This window comes from Chenopodium quinoa, unplaced genomic scaffold (assembly GCF_001683475.1).
Source record: "Chenopodium quinoa cultivar QQ74 unplaced genomic scaffold, ASM168347v1, whole genome shotgun sequence".
NCBI classification, from domain to species: Eukaryota; Viridiplantae; Streptophyta; class Magnoliopsida; order Caryophyllales; family Amaranthaceae; genus Chenopodium; species Chenopodium quinoa.
Window position 1 is genome coordinate 3449981 of NW_018745454.1, and position 18210 is coordinate 3468190.

An 18210-nucleotide genomic window follows, 5' to 3' on the forward strand; every position below is an offset into this window, starting at 1 on the left:
TCAATAAATAATAATGGGATATAAGCAACAAATCAACAATATAGTGAACATGATATGTTTCTGTTATGTCACAATTTTGATTATTATACTGTATTTTGACAAGTCCCCATTAACTTATACCAGCATATATGACTTATCTTGTTATAGTCTTACATCCCAACACGCACACCATTAGTCTCGTACCACTGTACTATTACTATTTTATTTTTACCATTTTAAAAATTTATTCTACTACTATTAATAATAACCGTATTTTTTAAAAATTATTAAAATCATAAGCTTTGTTTTCTATAAATAGCACCCTCATAATCTTTTTCTTTCTCAACCACTAAAATTCTACAAAACTTCCCAACATCATAAAACTACAATTATCCCACAAATTATAATCTAAGCTTTCAAAAGTTCATTCTCCTCTTTATTAATTTGTTTCATTCTTTTGTGAATCAACAAATAAAAATGGAATCGCATCAAAATTCACCGCCTCATGTAGTGATCATCCCAACACCTGGGATGGGACACCTAATTCCCTTAGTAGAATTTGCAAAGAGAATTATTCAAATTACTCCTAAGTTACAATTGTCCATAATAATCCCAACTTTAGGGCCGCCAACACAGGCACAAAAGACCGCGTTGGCGGCCCTTCCTCAGGACCGTACCTCCTCCACCTTCCTCCCACCCGTCAATTTAGACGACTTACCTTCCGATGCTAAGATTGAGACTACGTTTAGTCTCACGCTGGCCCGGTCCGTTCCCGCCATTCGGTCTCACCTTAAGGAGTTGTATGATTCGAACCATAACCTCGTCGCCCTCGTTGGCGACCTCTTTGGGACGGACGCCTTCGAGGTGGCACCTGAGTTTGGGATGAAGCCGTATATATTTTTCCCATCTACGGCTATGTGTTTGTCTTTGTTCTTACATCTTCCGGAACTTGATGCTCAAGTTTCATGCGAGTTTAAGGACATGCAAGAACCGGTTTTATTACCCGGTTGTACTCCGGTTCATGGCAAAAATCTATTGGACCCGGTTCAGGATAGACAAAACGATGCGTATAAATGGACACTTCATCATGCTAAGAGGTATAATTTAGCCGAGGGTATTTTTGTAAATTCATTTGACGAGTTGGAAGAGGGGGCTTTGAAATATTTGAAAAACAATGAACCTGGAAGGCCTCCGGTTTACCCTGTTGGACCGTTGATTCAGACCCGGTCGAGTGATGATGAGAAGGTTGACAAGTGTGAGTCTTTGAATTGGTTGGATGAGCAGCCACGTGGATCGGTTTTATTCGTTTCGTTCGGGAGTGGTGGGACCCTTTCGCATAATCAGATAATTGAGTTGGCTAATGGTTTGGAAATGAGTGAGCAAAGATTTTTGTGGGTTCTAAGGAGTCCTAATGAGAAAACTATTAATGCTACGTTTTTTAGTGTTGAAGGTGATCCAAATAACCCTCTAGACTTTTTGCCTAAAGGGTTCTTAGATAGGACCAAGGAGCGGGGCCTAGTTATTCCAATGTGGGCACCGCAAGTTAAAATACTTAGCCACATGGCAACTGGCGGGTTTTTAACTCATTGTGGTTGGAACTCGACTTTAGAGAGCGTGGTGCATGGTGTGCCTTTGATAGCATGGCCATTATACGCCGAGCAAAAGATGAACGCGGTAATGCTGAACGAGGGTATAAAGATCGCGCTAAAGCCTAAAGCCGACGAGAATGGACTAATTGGTCGAGGGGAGATAGCGATGGTTGTGAAAGGTCTAATGGAAGGTGAAGAAGGGAAGAAAATCCGAAATCGAATGAACGAGTTGAAGGAAGCAGCCAATAGAGTGGTTGGAGAAAATGGTTCGTCCACAAAGGCACTTTGTGAAGTGGTTCAAAAGTGGATGTCTCACTAAAACTAAATTCACAATAATTTGCATGAAGAAAACAAGTAAAAAAAGTCCATCCCATACTTTAGTAGTGCGTGTGAATGTACAAACTTTTCTCATCCTTTCTCTGTTAAATTAGGCCCCTTCAATTTGTTGTTTATTATTATTAATTATTATCCTTTTAATTGCCATTAATATTATAATTATGCCAATAGTAGTTCTTCAGTCATAGTCCTAGTGTGTAACAGGGCATGATTGTACAGAGTATTAAATTTGATCAATTATTTTGTTATAAAAATAAATAAATAAATAAACTTTATTCTGGAATTATTTACTCCTTTTTTCTCAATTCGATTCTACCTACTTTTTAAATAAAAATAAAAATAAAAATGGTAGGGAAGTTGTTGAGAATTGGATGCAGATATATGCTACAGATTGGCAAGTGATAAGGCCTGGCCCAAAAATGCAAAATAATAGAGGTAAATGGACCCCATTTTTAACAGGTAAAATTGCATTGGTAACTGTAGAAATTAAAAGTCATTATGCAATAATAATGCAAATATATACAGTACAATGGAATTGGCGTCTGCTACTCTTTTGGCCAATTTCATGGAAATTGCTTGGTTGTTGGAGGCCAAATCTTCAGAAAAATATGCATCAATAGTATACTCCTATGTTACATATTGTAGAAATTGGGATAAAAGTAGTATGTCCATTCAAATGTGTAGAAAAGAGTTTATATACAAACTAAACTCTAGGTTCCTATTAAATTAGGAAAACCAAACAACTAGGGAACTTAAAAGACTCTTAAAAGACTACATATACAAAAAGATTAAACTGAAAAGACTATATATACAAAAACATTAATTTCCTAAAATAAAATATCTCCAATACATATGGATAATGATAGTATCAGTTGGTGTTTGCTTGAGAAAGGTTTGACAACTTCCATCCTACCTTGAATAAAGGGAAAAAAAAGGTGTGAGGAGTTTAGGAAACAAATAATGGTTGTGAACTTGTGATAGATTTATCGTAATTGTCATCCTGTCTTTTTTTTTTTTTTTTTTTTTTTTTTTTTTTTTTTTTTTTTTTTTTTTTTTGGGTGTTTAGAGAGTCACGAGGACGGAGATGAAAATCGATTCTAGGATTTTTTAAATTGGAAGGGGAGATCTAACCACTTGAGCTATCCCCCACTCTCTTATCATCCTGTCATGTGTTTGTACATTGATTAGTAGCAATAAGTCAATAACTATAATATTGAAAATTTATAAATTTTGTGTCTCTTAAGGAATAACGTATTACAGAATGCTTTGTTACTTAAGATCATCTTGCATGTCTTTAATGATCTTAATTGTTATAGTTGTCAAGTAATCCTTCTAAGTAATCAAGTGTTTAATGGCATTAATCTTTCCTGAAACTTGGCTTAGATTAACGTTAATTAACTCTGAGGAAGTGCTCTGTTGAAATATTGAATTGAAATGGAGTATGTTTGAAAAGAAGTGGAGTATATGTGAACATGGAGTATTTTATTACAAGTATTTCTATCAAAACTCAAGCGTTCATGTGAATATGTGGAAATAGCATGGAAAAAGCCACTGTATATATTGATTTTTAATTATTTACTTTTGTTATGTTTAGGGGTATCTCGTAAATGTCCTAGTTTATGCACTTCTATAAGCTTTGTTCACAATTTCACATCTAGAAAGAGTAGACTTTGAACACCAACAAAATTTGTGCTACATATCTGATGTATACATATGGACTATGAGTTGGGTTCGTACTTGGTACACATATGGGCTGCCTGTGAATAATTGAGCTTGGCCACGTATGTGATGCATACCAACTTACCAAGTATATTGAAACTATTATATAAATATATACTCGTAGACTCGTAGTGCTTAGTTTCCTTGCTTCTTAGGGATGATATTGTAACTTCAGATTAGCTGGATAAGGTAAAATAAGTAAGATGAAGAGAATACACGGTAACTTCTAGTGGCCTGGAAGAAATATTAAACATGTACTACATCTTTCCTCTTCTCTCTAATTAGAAGTTAATGAACAAAGCAAGCTTTTGTATTCATATTAGGTGGACATATGAATATTAAACATACATGATGTATCATCGCGATAATTATTTATATTAACTCAAGACTCATTCGGACTCAGAATTTAACATTGCATGACAATACAAAGGAGTTACTGATGCTAGCGTATAATATGACCCCAACTTTGATGATATACTCCCTCCGTTTTTAAATACTTGCTCCATTTCTTTTGGACACGCATGTCGATGCTAATATTTGATCACTAATATTTTTAATTACCAATAAGTATAAATTCTAACAATTGAAAATTAATAATCTATTCATTGATATGATTCCAACAAGTACCCGCAAGACTATATTTTTTCTTTTGTATAAATCATAAACATTAGTCAAAGTAGGACCAATGAATAGTGCAAAAAATAGAAATGGAGCAAAAATTTAAAAACGGAGGGAGTATAGCATAGTCCGCACTCCGCAGTGGATGGTGGGGACTGGTGAGGCCAATATTCGTGAGTATGTGACGCATCCATCGTGTTAGATGGGCCTTTCTCGAGTACCTCTAGGTTCTAACACCACACCTTTTGGAATACTACCCTTTTCTAAACTCTTTAAATTTTTGCATGATAATTTTGTCATTTACGATTCTACGGAGTAAATTTTTGGAATACTACACTAAGACATTTCTAGGCTTATAGTTCTAGTATTTGTCATCTACGATTGTACGGAGTAAATTTTCATCATCCTAAGGTGGCATTAGAAGATAAAATTGACTAATCCTAACTCAAATGATTATTACTATATCAAAAATGTGGTGTGAGTTATAATGATAATTCAACTAAACCATCATTAGCAATGGACATTTACCTACCATGACCATCTAGTATTTCATAACAAGCCAATTTATGATGCCATAATTTCTTTTTACTAAGGTAGTAGAGTTGATGTTTCTAGAATATTACCACCCTTTTTGGACAAAAGGCCTGTAGAAAAACATAACCAAGTATTTGTATTTTTGGAGAAGTGTTCTTAAATTGACTATCATATCTTTAGAGATAGATAAATCTATATACAAAGTATGTATCTCAATATCTCACACTTACACAACTAACTTACAAGTTACAAGTACATGATATCATATACCGTTGTACATGTGTTAGAGATATGTGTTATCGGAAAATATATGTGTGATACCATGACAGGAGGAAAAAAAAAAAGAGTAAAAGAGATGTCCTCTACCTCTCTACTACGTGACCTAGTTTGAGGTTATAATCGAAAGTCCACTAGATATTTCTTTCCGTACATAATTAGTACTTATAGTATTGCCCAAACTAAAAAAGCTTTGGGCAGTTGGTTGTAGAATTAACAGAATAATTAGGATTGTAAATGGAAGAAAGCAATAGATATTGCAAAGTTTGTGTTACCGGTGGTTCTGGATTTATTGGTTCATGTCTCCTTAAAATGCTCTTAAATAAAGGCATTTACTATGTTCATGCCACTCTCAGAAACTTGGGTTAGTTCTACTCTTAACTAAATTACTACTTTTAATTTTTTAGTAACAATGTAACATAGTTGGTTCTCATATTTGTAATTTCGCTTTGCATCAAATAAAATAAATTGTAATTTCGTATTTGTTATGTCATTTTAATCATTCCCTTTACCCTCTAATTGAACAAACACGCGACAGCACCAAAGTGAACCGTTTAAAGGGGTTAGAAGGAGCGGAAACACGACTGCGATTGTTTGAAGCAGACATATATAATCCTCAACAATTTGAAGAGGCCATTAAAGATTGCCAATTTGTGTTCCATGTTGCAACACCTTTTATCAACACTCAACAATCTCAAGTTTGTCTTCCTCTCATTTTATTCCTATTATTATTTATTATTATAGAAAAATAACAAAAATCTATAAAGTCAATTAATTTACAAGAAAATTAACGTGGAGTTGAAATACAAAGTCAATCAATTTATAAAAAATTATTATTATTATAATATTTTTTTAGCAATCACTTTACTTTTCTAGCTTTTTGGGCTCATGATTGATGAAATGTTACCCCACAAAAAAGTTTGATTTGAAGGATTCATGAAATGTTATTCCACTATTGATTTATTAGTACTTGATGAGTCTAAATTATTATATTATTTGCTAACTGTTTTATATTATTTGCAACGATTTCATGAGATTAATAATTTTGATAACCTGATTTTACATGAAAAGTACAAGGATTTAACCGAGGCAGCATTAGCTGGAGTAAAGAGCATTATCATGTCCTGCATAAGATCAGGCACCGTGAAGCGACTCGTCTATACCGCCACTGTGATGGCTGCATCACCTCTCAAAGACGACGCGAGTGGTTTTAAGGATATCATGGATGAAAGCTGCTGGACTCCGATACATCATCCTTTTGTTAATTCTTTACCACTTAAGGTACACAAACGTAATGTAACTCACTAATTAATGCGAGCTGAGCAGAAGTTTTGTGTAGTATTCCGTACTAATTGCTGTATGTAACTGATTTTTCAGGACTATGTAATCTCAAAAACAGAATCAGAGAAAGCAGCCTTGAAATTTGGAGAAGACGGCGATTTGGAGATAGTAACCCTGGCTTGTGGGTTAGTAGGAGGGAAGACTACACTTTCCTTCACGAATCTTCCCACTGTAATGGTTATGATATCTCCGCTAACAGGTATCGAGTTTCACTATATAAGACGTTGAAAGAACTAGATGTTTTGTGTGGGAAGATCCCTATCATACATCTTGAAGATGCTTGTGAAGCACACATTTTCTGTATCGAGAATGATTCAATCAAAGGCAGGTTCTTATGTGCTAGTGACTATGTTTCTGCTGCTGAAATCGCCGAGTGTCTTCAGCAAACTCACCCTGAATTGAATGTTAAACCAATGTAAGCTAAGCAAGATTTAGTCTTCAATTCTATAGAGTGATAATTATTAAGATTCTACAACGATTATTGTAGGTATATGGAAGGACCAAAGAGGGCTGTAAAGTGGGGATCAACAAAGCTAATTGATCAGGGTTTCGAGTATAAGCATGACTTGAAGATGATATTAGATGATAGTGTGAAATTCTGGAGGAAATTAGATGGATCATTGTAGATAGTACGTTGATGTGTGGATCTAAACCGTGATTTCCCAAATCTGAACTCGGTTATAAGAAGAGCACAAAAGTTGTTTAAGTTCAGAATCAAAGCATGGATGTTCATGTTTAGTTCCTACATGTACATCTGGTAGAACAACACTGTATAAATTTGGAATCTGTTGGTTTTTTGATTTGTGCAATTTAGAGTACTTAGAATTCTATAATAATCTTTGCTCCTTGAAATTTTATATTTAAAACAAATTTGAGTCATATATTGGTTGTGCAAATTCTGTCAAATATTGGATCCACCTTAGAAATGTCATAAAATGTGTAAATATTGGATTCATAATGCACGTCCCTTATATTGTGATCGAGTTTTGTTAATTTAATTCATTATTTCAATAGGGCACTAGTGGGTGTGTAATATTTGGACCGACTTATAAGGAGTACCTCAAACGCTATATGTAAGTACTACATAAAATTTGTAATTTATAAGAAATAAAGAATACACTTCAAAATATGTAGAGAGATCTTATTCATCTAATCGTCTCTAGATTTTGACACAAATTTGTTAACCTATAAAATTCCCTATTATTATTTTACAACATAAAATCTCTAGTCCTATGCTACAACACCTCAACAATCTTCACAATGCAATATGAAAAACACGAAGGGTGTTGAATTTCTTGAGGTGCAAAAAAAAGTAATAGCAAACAAAATAAACTATGTATATATAAAAACACTAGTAATTAATTCATCACTAAGCAAACTTCCTACCATTTTGGTAGTGGTGAGTAGGATTGAAAGGACAAATGATAGTTTATTTAATTAAAGCTCAAAAGGAAAGTTGCCATTAAAATCTAGCAAGTCATCAATAGGGAACTCAAAGTCACCTATCACTGGTGAATTTGAGACCGAGTTTGGGCCCGAAACACCTTCATTGTTTTCGGTTTCCGATGTTTGCACGGTAAGTCCAATGTGGGAATTGGTAGGCCGGTAGGGTGACACCGGAATATAGTTCGACTCCGAGGTTGTTGGTGATCCAAAAGCAGGGCTGAAGCTTAACATGTAGTTCTCATTAGGATCATCAGTTTGTAGGTGAGTTGAGGTGAATGAGAATGAACGAAATATTTGGGCGTAGTTAACGGGCTCCTGCTCAGGCTCTACTTTAAGGTCACCTTCTGGGCTTAGGCCCACATAAATTTCATTTTGATTTGGGCTTGGAAGTGGTTGTGGTTCTGTTTTCAAATTAATCAATTGGGCTGGAATCATGGGTTGGAATTGGGCCTTGGATTGGGCCTGAACTAGCTGGGCCCCTTTGGCACAAGTGTGTTCACCTCTGTACATGATTTGGTAAATGGACGGGTCTTCATCGGACCGTTGGACTTGCTTCGTGGCGGCGCAACCTTTGGTGTGGCGATGAGTGCATCTATAATATCCCCTACATAATTTAACATATTTGCAATTTAGTCACAAGAATAAATTAATTCCGGTTGAACTTATATAAACTTTATACAAATCTTTCTTCGTTTCAATTTTATTTCCTGACATTACACTACATGTTTTATTAACCTTAATCTAGAACAAAGTAAGTTTAAGAATTCTAGTATGAAAACGTCGAAATGATAAAAGTGGTAGAAACTATTCCTAAAAGGTGAAAACGTGGAAGTAATAAAAAAAAAAAAAAATTCAAATTTGGACAACACGATAAGTGGATGATGATCAAATGCGTAAGTAAAGTGGTAAAAAGCAATGTCATGCAAGCAAATTTGTATTGTCACTAGTCCCACAATTAACCACTATCTAGGATTAGCATAGTACTCCTTAATTATGAATATAAAATACAGCCGTCCAAAATATAATGTCACCCAAAATATGATAAGTAGGATTGTCGGATTGTCTAAATTGAAGTTCACCAAACCTAATCTCAACAAGATACATAAGTACTAAATAAAGTTAAAGTAAGAATTCCAGCTTATAAAATTTTATTTTTATTCGCTTCATCTTACTCAATTCTGCATATTTTTCTCAGCAATATTTATTTTTGTCTTTTTAAAAAGTTGGATTAATTACCTCATTTTTTTTAATTTTTTTTTTCTGGGTAGTTTCCTGGAAAAATATTAATGTATTTGCGGGCATTGTGGGCCCCTTTTCAAGAGTGCCATGTATACTTACTTTAATGATTTAAAGGTGATTTTGGGTGCTTTCTAAAACTCAAATCCAAGAACTCTCAGACAAACAACTTGCAGTTAGTGACAAATAAGCATCAACCATTCAACCAGTCCTAAATCATAGATCCATAGGACCTTTTTACAACACATTAGTCAATTTTTTTTTAAGTATACAAAACGATTTTTTTGGTGATTGTAATTGATGTCTAAATATTCAATATTATCTTTATCTTGCATATTCTCCCACCCATTCATTATTGACGGTTTTACATTACTAATTAACATATACGGAGTATTTCTTTGATTATGTGTAACTATTTATAAATAAACTTAATCATATGAGATTTTGAAAGGTAAAATGCTTTTTTTTTTTTTTTTTTTTTTTCCCGCAAAGAACGCAAAATTTGCAAACTCATGTGATTTTTATAATCAAAACTAATATTTACCAAAATCGGGCGTAATATCTTCACTTGTATATTATCATATGTAATAGACATTTCATTTACATTGTACATAAAAATAGTATATTATCAACGAAACTATCAAGTGGGTAATACATGCAATAATTGTTTTACCCAAAGTGGGAAACACAAACTTTAACAAAGTCCCCTCAAAATTTAAGAAAAAGGTTTTTTTTTTTTTTTTTTAATTTGGATAATGCATTAATACAAAAAAACCCACGTGATATATATCCCATTCAATATCTTTCTTAAGCAAAGTAGCACTATCAAACAAACAACAACGCAACGATAATAATAGTACGATAGATATTCTTTCATTTGTAACTAAGGCCATAATTAATTCTTCATGAATTAATTTCTTACCTTGGAAATTTAGCTCGAAGAATTTCTTTTTGCCCATATTTTCTCCAACTATATCCATCTTCAAGTGCTCCCTCTAAGCCTTTCACTCCTTCATTGCCAATTTGGACAGTCTTTGTCCACTTTGGCATCATTGATTTCCTACAGTAGAAACATTACCTTAAATTAGTCCGGTCTACAGAATAAATAAAATTATTTACGAAATAACAAATTACATAAATTTTTTAAAAAAAAAAACCGTGCCAGATCAATTTGAGAACAATTATTATTACCTCTTTTTTGAAGGAGAAAAATCGTTGTGAGAAGTTTCACTTTTCGGGCTACTAATGGCTAAAGAATGAGAAGATTCCGAAAAATGGGCATATCTATGATTAAGATTATTAGTAGAAGGGTCTTGAGGGATTTGAATGTTGAGTTTTTTGGCAATTGTGATGGTTTTATCAAATGATGACAACATTTTTTCAAGTAATGAATTATTAAGGGCTACTTGATCACTATTATAATCATCATTTGAAGATGAAGATGAAGATGAATTATTTGTTGGGTTCAAAATTTGGCTTCGCAACTGTTTTGCGAATTCCATTCCTTGAAGTAGCTCATTAATCAAATGAGCTCTTCTATCAAAACCCTTCACTTCTTCCATCTCAAATCAATACCCTTAGCTTTCGAAAACACGAAAATGGAACCTTTTTTTTTATAACCTATAATAAAAGGAGAGTTTATTGATAAATTAAGAAGAGTTTAAAATGAATGTATTTTGCTAGAAAAAGATTGTAAAGAAGGAATGAGCATATTTCACAAACATATAAGTAAAATTAAATAATCTATTTGATGAATAAGTTACAAGGGAAAGACAAAATTTATAGTATAGAAAAATATATAAAAGTGTTATAACTTGGATTTGATGATGTGTTGTTCAAGGAAATGCACAAGAAATTTCAAAGAAAAACTTAAGATTTGAGGGAACTTTAAAATTATAAAACAAAAAAAAATGAGCACAAGAAAGAAGAAAAGAGTGGGAGAAGTGTGGATACAATGAGTGAGGAGAGAGAAAGAGAGAATTGAAATTGGTGTGAGTTTAAGCGAAAGTGGGAGGGGTTGAAAGGAGAGATGGAGTAGAGAAGATATATAGGGGAGGAGAGAGAAAGAGGAGAAGGAGAAAGGTGGTTTTTGACTAACAAAACGAGTGGTTTTGTCACTTGTCATTAATATAAATTAGAATCATAAGTATACTTTTCATTCAATCACGATCGTTAGAGAATTGGTAAATACGTACGGACGACTAGTATACCACCTTTCTATACTTATAAGGTTGTATTGATAATAATACAAAGTAATGACTTAAATATAGCTACACTTATCAATTCAAATACGCGGTATGGAGTATGAAAAAAGTACGAATTCGCTAAGAGTAATTTTAATGGTATATGTATATGGGTTCATCTTTTGGTTATCTTTCATGTTATATCACAAAAGATTTATTATTATAAATTGACAACATCGACAATGGAATTGAAGGTGTAACACCTCTAATTAAACAGCGGAATATAGACAATGATTAGTGTGATAATCCAATGAATGATTTCTGAGACAGTAATGAGACCTTATAATGTTGAGTTAGTAACGTAATTTGAACATATGTCTTGTAATTTGCTACAGAGATTTTCAAAATAGTTGTATAATAGAACCAAACTCGTCATAGAGCCTTTATAAACCTAGCCTGTTATATTGGTAGTATGTTATCATTCCAAACCAATTTTTATGACCTCGGGAGGTATTCTGACATGCACTTTGATCGATCTTGGAAGAAATCCTAAAATTAATATGAAATCGTGCACTGAATTATTTTATTTTGGAAAATTTATACTTTTTCGGACAAGAAAATAATAGAGTATGATGATGTCCAACCCAAAGATCCCATGAGACTCATCAAGAGACCAATTGGATGGTTAGAATCATTTAATTGCCTCTTAAATATAAATTAAACCCATTATAGACATGCCTCGATCCCGGTCATTGACTCATGACCACCACGGACCTTTATGTGATTAACTAGTGATAGCTTATGGTTCAGTGGTTCCAAATAATCTTTTATGACCTTATGATTCACCTCTTATCATTACTTGAAATTTCAACAGTGAATCTCATAATCTTCGAAAATGCTCTAATTTTGTGTGTTATAGCCTTTAGTTTAGTATCCATAAAACCTTTAATTTTAAGACTCGTCAAGGTTAGGCATCAAGGTTTTCTCAAGCCTCCCAATATGGTCCCTGAATTTATCTAATTCATGCATGGACTCATGTCTTCGCAACGAACCCTCTAATCATGTCTTGAGTTGCCTACATACCTTAGTCATATTTTGCCTCGGTTCATTCTATGAGTTGCCTACCTTGGTAATTTTTTTTTGCCTTGGTTCATTCTTATGTGTCTTGTCTTTCCAAAAACGGTTATTAAGACAAGCTAATTTTTATAACTTGTATGTCCGTGGCTCATGCCTTGCCTAAGCCTAACTTCAAATGCAAAATTCCCTATCAATCAACCTAAAACTAGCCACTTATCTTGCTCAATTCTTATGGGTAATAGAAATGTAAACGTGACTTATAATAAATTAAGATATACTCAATTGAGTCAATTCATCACGCAACTTAAATTAGAGTGAAATTTAGAATTATCAATTGTGAGGGAATGTATGTATCATGCAATGTTTTTATGATAAGCTCATTTATTCAAATCAACATTTGGAATGTTGATTTTTCCTATTTAACCTTTTTGAAGATATGATATGAGAAAAACATAGAAAGATGAAAAGGATGTTTTACTACCAATAATACTGTTAACTTATTAAGAGTAGATGATTTATATAGATATCTAGTCAGTGTAATCTAGAAGCCAATTAACCTCGAAAAAGACCTAATAATTGTTAAACATGTTCATGAATACTTCCTCATCAGTTTTGTTTTTATATGCACCAATTTAATTTTTACATTTTTCGCATGCTCCACTTTGTTCGATTATTATATTAATTTATAATTAAGAAAAAAATAGTCATGTGGAATTTTGTTAAATTTACAATTTTATAAGTTTATATGTATTGGTCACTAAAGATATTTGACAAAATAAAATGAGAAGTGTTGCAAATAAAAAGTAACAAAGGAAATAAAGATTTTGAAATATTTCAATCTCTAAAGAAAAATTTCTATTTAACACCTCTTGAAAATTTTCTATTAGGCAAAACAACTTTTAGAAATTACATCAGCATATTTCGTATTTATTTTTAAAAGCTAAGAAAAATCATTACAATTGCAATTTTACAATATTCAAATAAACTGATTGATTTACCCTGTCTTTTTTAGCTCAAATGACCACTTATGTAGGCATATTTTATTAGAATACGTACAAAGTATCTCAGTTATTTTTCCTCTAATTTTTGTTATAGGCATAATAATCCTCATTATGTTGATGGTTTTAGTCATAGAAATAATAATTGTAAGTACAGTACAAATAATACGTCTTAGTAAAAAAATTTGTATAGAAAACTACTTCATTTTGATCATTGTTTGTATAATGGACTAATAGAGTAATATACACGTACATAATGAAATGAATTAATAGTCTAATAGTATCAAGAGACAAAATCAACACGGTTTGGGTTTTTTAGTTATTATTATTTTTTAATTTAAATAAAAAAAATCTATTTGTAAACCATAGTTAGTTAGTTACTCTACTAGACAAGTATAGTGGAGTACTATTTAGTTAATTCCATCTGACATTCCTATATAACAACTTAACAAGTAACAACTCAAAAATCTTTCAAAAAAAAAAAAAAAAAAAAATTAAAAATCTCAACCTTTGAAAGACAAAAGACAAAACGAGATATGTGGGACTCATTCACTCTTTTCTTGGTAAGCATTGGCTTGGTAGTTTGATTTTTGTCAATTCAAACTTTCAAAGATTCGTCACTTATAAAACAACAAATTAGAGCAAGAGAACAAAACTTCACTTATATTTATTGTCCAAATGATATTAATATTATAAATATTAATCTATTTTGTAACTAAAATAATATAATCCTAGTTGCCTTTTGATGAGTTATAGCCATATAATTCTTTTTAAAACCAATTGATGATTTGATGATATAATAATAATAATCAAAATTATAGTTTTTTTGTTGAGTATAAAATGTTATCTTAGTTTTATTAAACATTATATAATACATTTTCATGAAAAAATATATAATATAAACGGTAATTCTCTTTTTAAATAACTCCTACGTGTCAACACATAATCATGAACTCGTGACTAAGCATTAAGCAATAAGTATATAAGGCAAAATGATTGATAATTCAACAATAACTATATAGAGAATATATGACCAAATTAAAGTTGTTTACTACCTTCCATCCATTTTTATTTAGGTGCACTTTCTCCCGACACAATAATTTAGAAGAAATTTGCGGTAAACATGAAGGGTTATAAGCAAAGAAGATTACATGAATCAAGGCAAATGAGAATTGGTTATCCTCATTTGATAAAAATTAAAATTACTAATAAGCTAGTAAAATATCAAACGCAGCTCCTTACTTTTATTTTGAGGAAAAGCAAAAAAAACCTTCATTAATTAAGGGACAAATTGTCCTTTAGTATATATGGACCTACATCATGAGGACAATGATTAATCAAACTTGATTAAAACCAAAAGTCACTGAACAGACTAAGGGCAATATTCACAATTACTGAACTAAGCTGGATTGAAATGAATAGAAATGAAATGAATATTTTATGAGAGAAGGAAATTAGGAGTTGAACTGAACTGAACTGCATAAAGCTGAAGTGAACAAGCTGTAAACGATGAGTTAATTACGTATGGATCAAATACCATACTTAATAAGCAATTCCGATCTATTTTACAGAAATGGTACAACTTTTATAAAGACGGCGTAAATTATTCGTTAGGGGCATCATCAAATGGTTCATAATACAATACCTTTAGTCATTTATTCATGACCATAAATACTAAAGATAGAAAACACAATTAAAAAGTGAGATAGTACTCCAAATAATAATTAACAATAAATAGTCCAAATTAAATGAAGAATTGGCGTGGAAAGTCAAAAAATGAAGATGAGAAGGAAGAAAGAATCTTCAAACTTCAAACTCCATTTCCGCGTTTCTTCATTTCATTCGAAAAGTTGCTATCTATTATAGTTAAAAGTGATGGACATTTATAGAGACATCAATAATTAATTAATTTAATGAACGAACTAATTGAAAAAAAATTAAATAAATTATTGTTTAATTTATGGAGGGAAGAAGAAGAAAATGAGAGTGACGTAGACGATTAAATCGTCAGACAATTACCCTCCACTTACGTTTGGGTCCATTAACCTATTATATATTATATATTTATATATATTCATCACCATACATATCATACTTATAAAGTACACTTCTTTATAATTTTTTTTTTTAATTTTTTTTTATTGAAGGATAGCTCTTAAGTACACTCATACTACGAATATTGGTGCATGTAATTCTTTATTTTCTTAAAAAAAAAAAATTACTTCCTCCGTTTTCTTACTTGTATATAGTTTATATAGTTTTTATAAATAACAGTTCAAATCAAACATAACATTATTTTGATGATAAATATATAAGAAAAAGCATATATTTCGTATATTTGTTCTTTCAAAAAAAAAAAAAAATATTTTGTATATATGTAAGAACATTTGAAAACACATACAATTGATTTATTTTAAAAGTCAATCTAAAGAAAATGCAGTAAAAAAATATGAAGATAAAATATTATACTTTTGTTTGTTTTGACAACATGCATTCTTATATAAAGATGCCGAATTTTCAGTTTTGTACATTTGATTTATTAAGGGTGAATTTTTTCTAAAATTGCAAAATAGATGCCTTAAGACTAGAAATTTATTCCACATTTATCTAAGCTTCTAACAATAATTCTTTGTCTGATCGTGCGAAACAATATTTGTAAAAGTGTTGAACAATAAGGAGCATACAAATACACAAAGCGTAAAGTACAAAGGCACAACGAAGTATAAATAATCTTCAACGAGTTGAAATACACTTGAATATAATTTTGAATTTTCTGTTTTTAGGATAACATTTCCAAAAATACGCACCAACTAGGCCACAATGATCTTATTAATTTTTTTTAATTTTACTTTTATGCTTAATCCATTAAAATATATTTATACTCACAATTATTGTCATAATATAAAAAAAAATCCACTTTGTTAGTTTCATACACAATCTATTAATTAAGAAATGGTTACAGCTTACAAGTAGTGTACCATGCTACAAGCCTACACATATTAATAATCTAATATGCCAGTATTTGATAACGGCGTTACATATAAAAAATAAAATACATACTTTGATCATAGTATTAAAATTATTATGCTAGATTAAGATTCTTTACCGATAAACTCCTGATGTATTATTATAATTTCTTCAAATTTTAATAGAGAGATAAAGTGGGCGTACCGTATTCAATATTCAACTATGCACGAATCAAACGACAAATATTGAGGTCCAAAGAAAAGTCAAATATCCCTTCAAGGGGAGGAAAGACTATTCAGCCATCATTTACAAATATTCATTATTTTCCATGATACTAATTACTAATGCCTTTGATCTTAGAATTACAGGGATTTAAACTCTTTTTAACTTGTGTTTGTATGACGGAGTTGATTGGAGATCTGTTTTGTAACTTTGGGGGTCACGTTGCTCTCCCGCCTTAACTAAATAGGCTCGCTATCAGAAATGGTAAGGGCTGATAGCAACATTAACTATTTTCACAAAGTCGAATTTTTCTAGTTGGTACCTAGCTTATTAGGGTGAGAATCCTTTTTTTTTTTTTTTTTTTTTTTTTTTTTTTTTTTTTGTAAGAATTGATGTGTGATTAGATATGGAATGTTGAATATTTATGTTGTAAATAACATATGATGTGTCTTATGAACATTGAAAAAAATGAACTATTCCCTTCAATAAGTTTTTACTTATTAGTTAACTTTGGATGCACTAGCATATCCTTAAATCTTATAAGTGTCCGAAAGTGATATATTCAATAATTTTGTTCCCTTGTCAAAACAAATACGGAGTATTATCTAGAAGGGTTAAAATAAAATTCTTATGATCTTATTCATCTAGAAGGTTTCATATTATAATCCATATCATATTATTAATTTAAATCATATATATAATTTGATCTAGTAGAAGAATATAATTATTTTAAGGATGCGATTGGTATATAATCTAAACAACGCACATGAGGGTTCGTATTTTGGATCAATCATGTGTTTATCCAGAGGTGTAATTCCTTTGCTTAATTAAGGGGGAGCTTAATACACTGAATAGTGCCCTCAATTGAGTTTTATTTAACATATAATATGATTAATTATTATATATTTATTATAATAATAACATAACAATTGCCACTATCCTAATTTAGTAATGAGTATTAGTAGTAATTCAATAAGCTTTTGCATGTATCCTTGTGCCTAGGATCAACAATCCAATTACCCAAATTGAGTTGATTAATAGTTTAATACTCAATAATCAGTTTGTCACATAGCTAATTATATGATTTAAAAAAACAATTAAATTAATGAGTCCCTAACTTTCAAATCCTTGTGTTTTACATAAAAAATTTGTATGTAGTGCCTAGGATTACTCGTTTAGTTTAAGATTATATTCCTTTTGCAATAATCTGCTTGATCAAATTGTTCTAGAACATATGCAATTAATATCTATTGTAAATCTGTAATGTTCATATTAGTACTAGTACATACTAATGTACTTGTGTAATAACGTACATTGTAGTGTGTCCTCTAATTAATTTAATGTTTGTCATTAAGAAGTTGTTAATTATTGAACACTTCATTGTATTGATCATACTCCATATTTCATCCATTCCTTTTCAATCTTCAACTAATCCGTTTAATTAAAAATAAATTGGAGAATGTATGTATAATATTTTACTTGAATAAAAAAAATTGAAAAAAGAGGGAAATTATTAATTAAAAAACAAATAATCCCTTGAAAATTCAATAATGTGGTCTTCATAAAATTGAGAAAACCATCATTAAAATGTATAGATGTAAACTTGTAAATAATACATCAATTCAATTATCATTTTCAATCGAATGTACTCGTAACTTATTATAAAGGGATGATATAAACGGTACTCCA

General features: G+C 31.2%; 2 protein-coding genes and 1 long non-coding RNA gene across 3 annotated transcripts; 2 read left to right on the plus strand and 1 right to left on the minus strand.

The window, feature by feature from the left end:
- Positions 1 to 303: 303 nt before the first annotated feature.
- On the plus strand, positions 304 to 1931 carry LOC110714620 (hydroquinone glucosyltransferase-like). Its single transcript, XM_021893170.1, has one exon. It carries the CDS (start codon positions 457 to 459, stop codon positions 1885 to 1887), a length of 1431 nt encoding a protein of 476 aa, XP_021748862.1. The 5' UTR covers positions 304 to 456; the 3' UTR covers positions 1888 to 1931.
- Positions 1932 to 5241: 3310 nt separating this feature from the next.
- On the plus strand, positions 5242 to 7479 carry LOC110714055. The gene is made up of 5 exons (XR_002510102.1): positions 5242 to 5415; positions 5590 to 5749; positions 6123 to 6332; positions 6429 to 6807; positions 6880 to 7479. It is a non-coding gene; the product is annotated as an uncharacterized LOC110714055 (long non-coding RNA).
- Positions 7480 to 7705: 226 nt separating this feature from the next.
- On the minus strand, positions 7706 to 11198 carry LOC110714054 (probable WRKY transcription factor 41). Its single transcript, XM_021892516.1, has 3 exons — positions 10266 to 11198; positions 9997 to 10134; positions 7706 to 8442 (listed from the first exon to the last, which is right to left on the minus strand). Exons 1-3 carry the CDS (start codon positions 10634 to 10636, stop codon positions 7830 to 7832), a joined length of 1122 nt encoding a protein of 373 aa, XP_021748208.1. The 5' UTR covers positions 10637 to 11198; the 3' UTR covers positions 7706 to 7829.
- Between the last annotated feature and the right edge of the window lie 7012 nt (positions 11199 to 18210).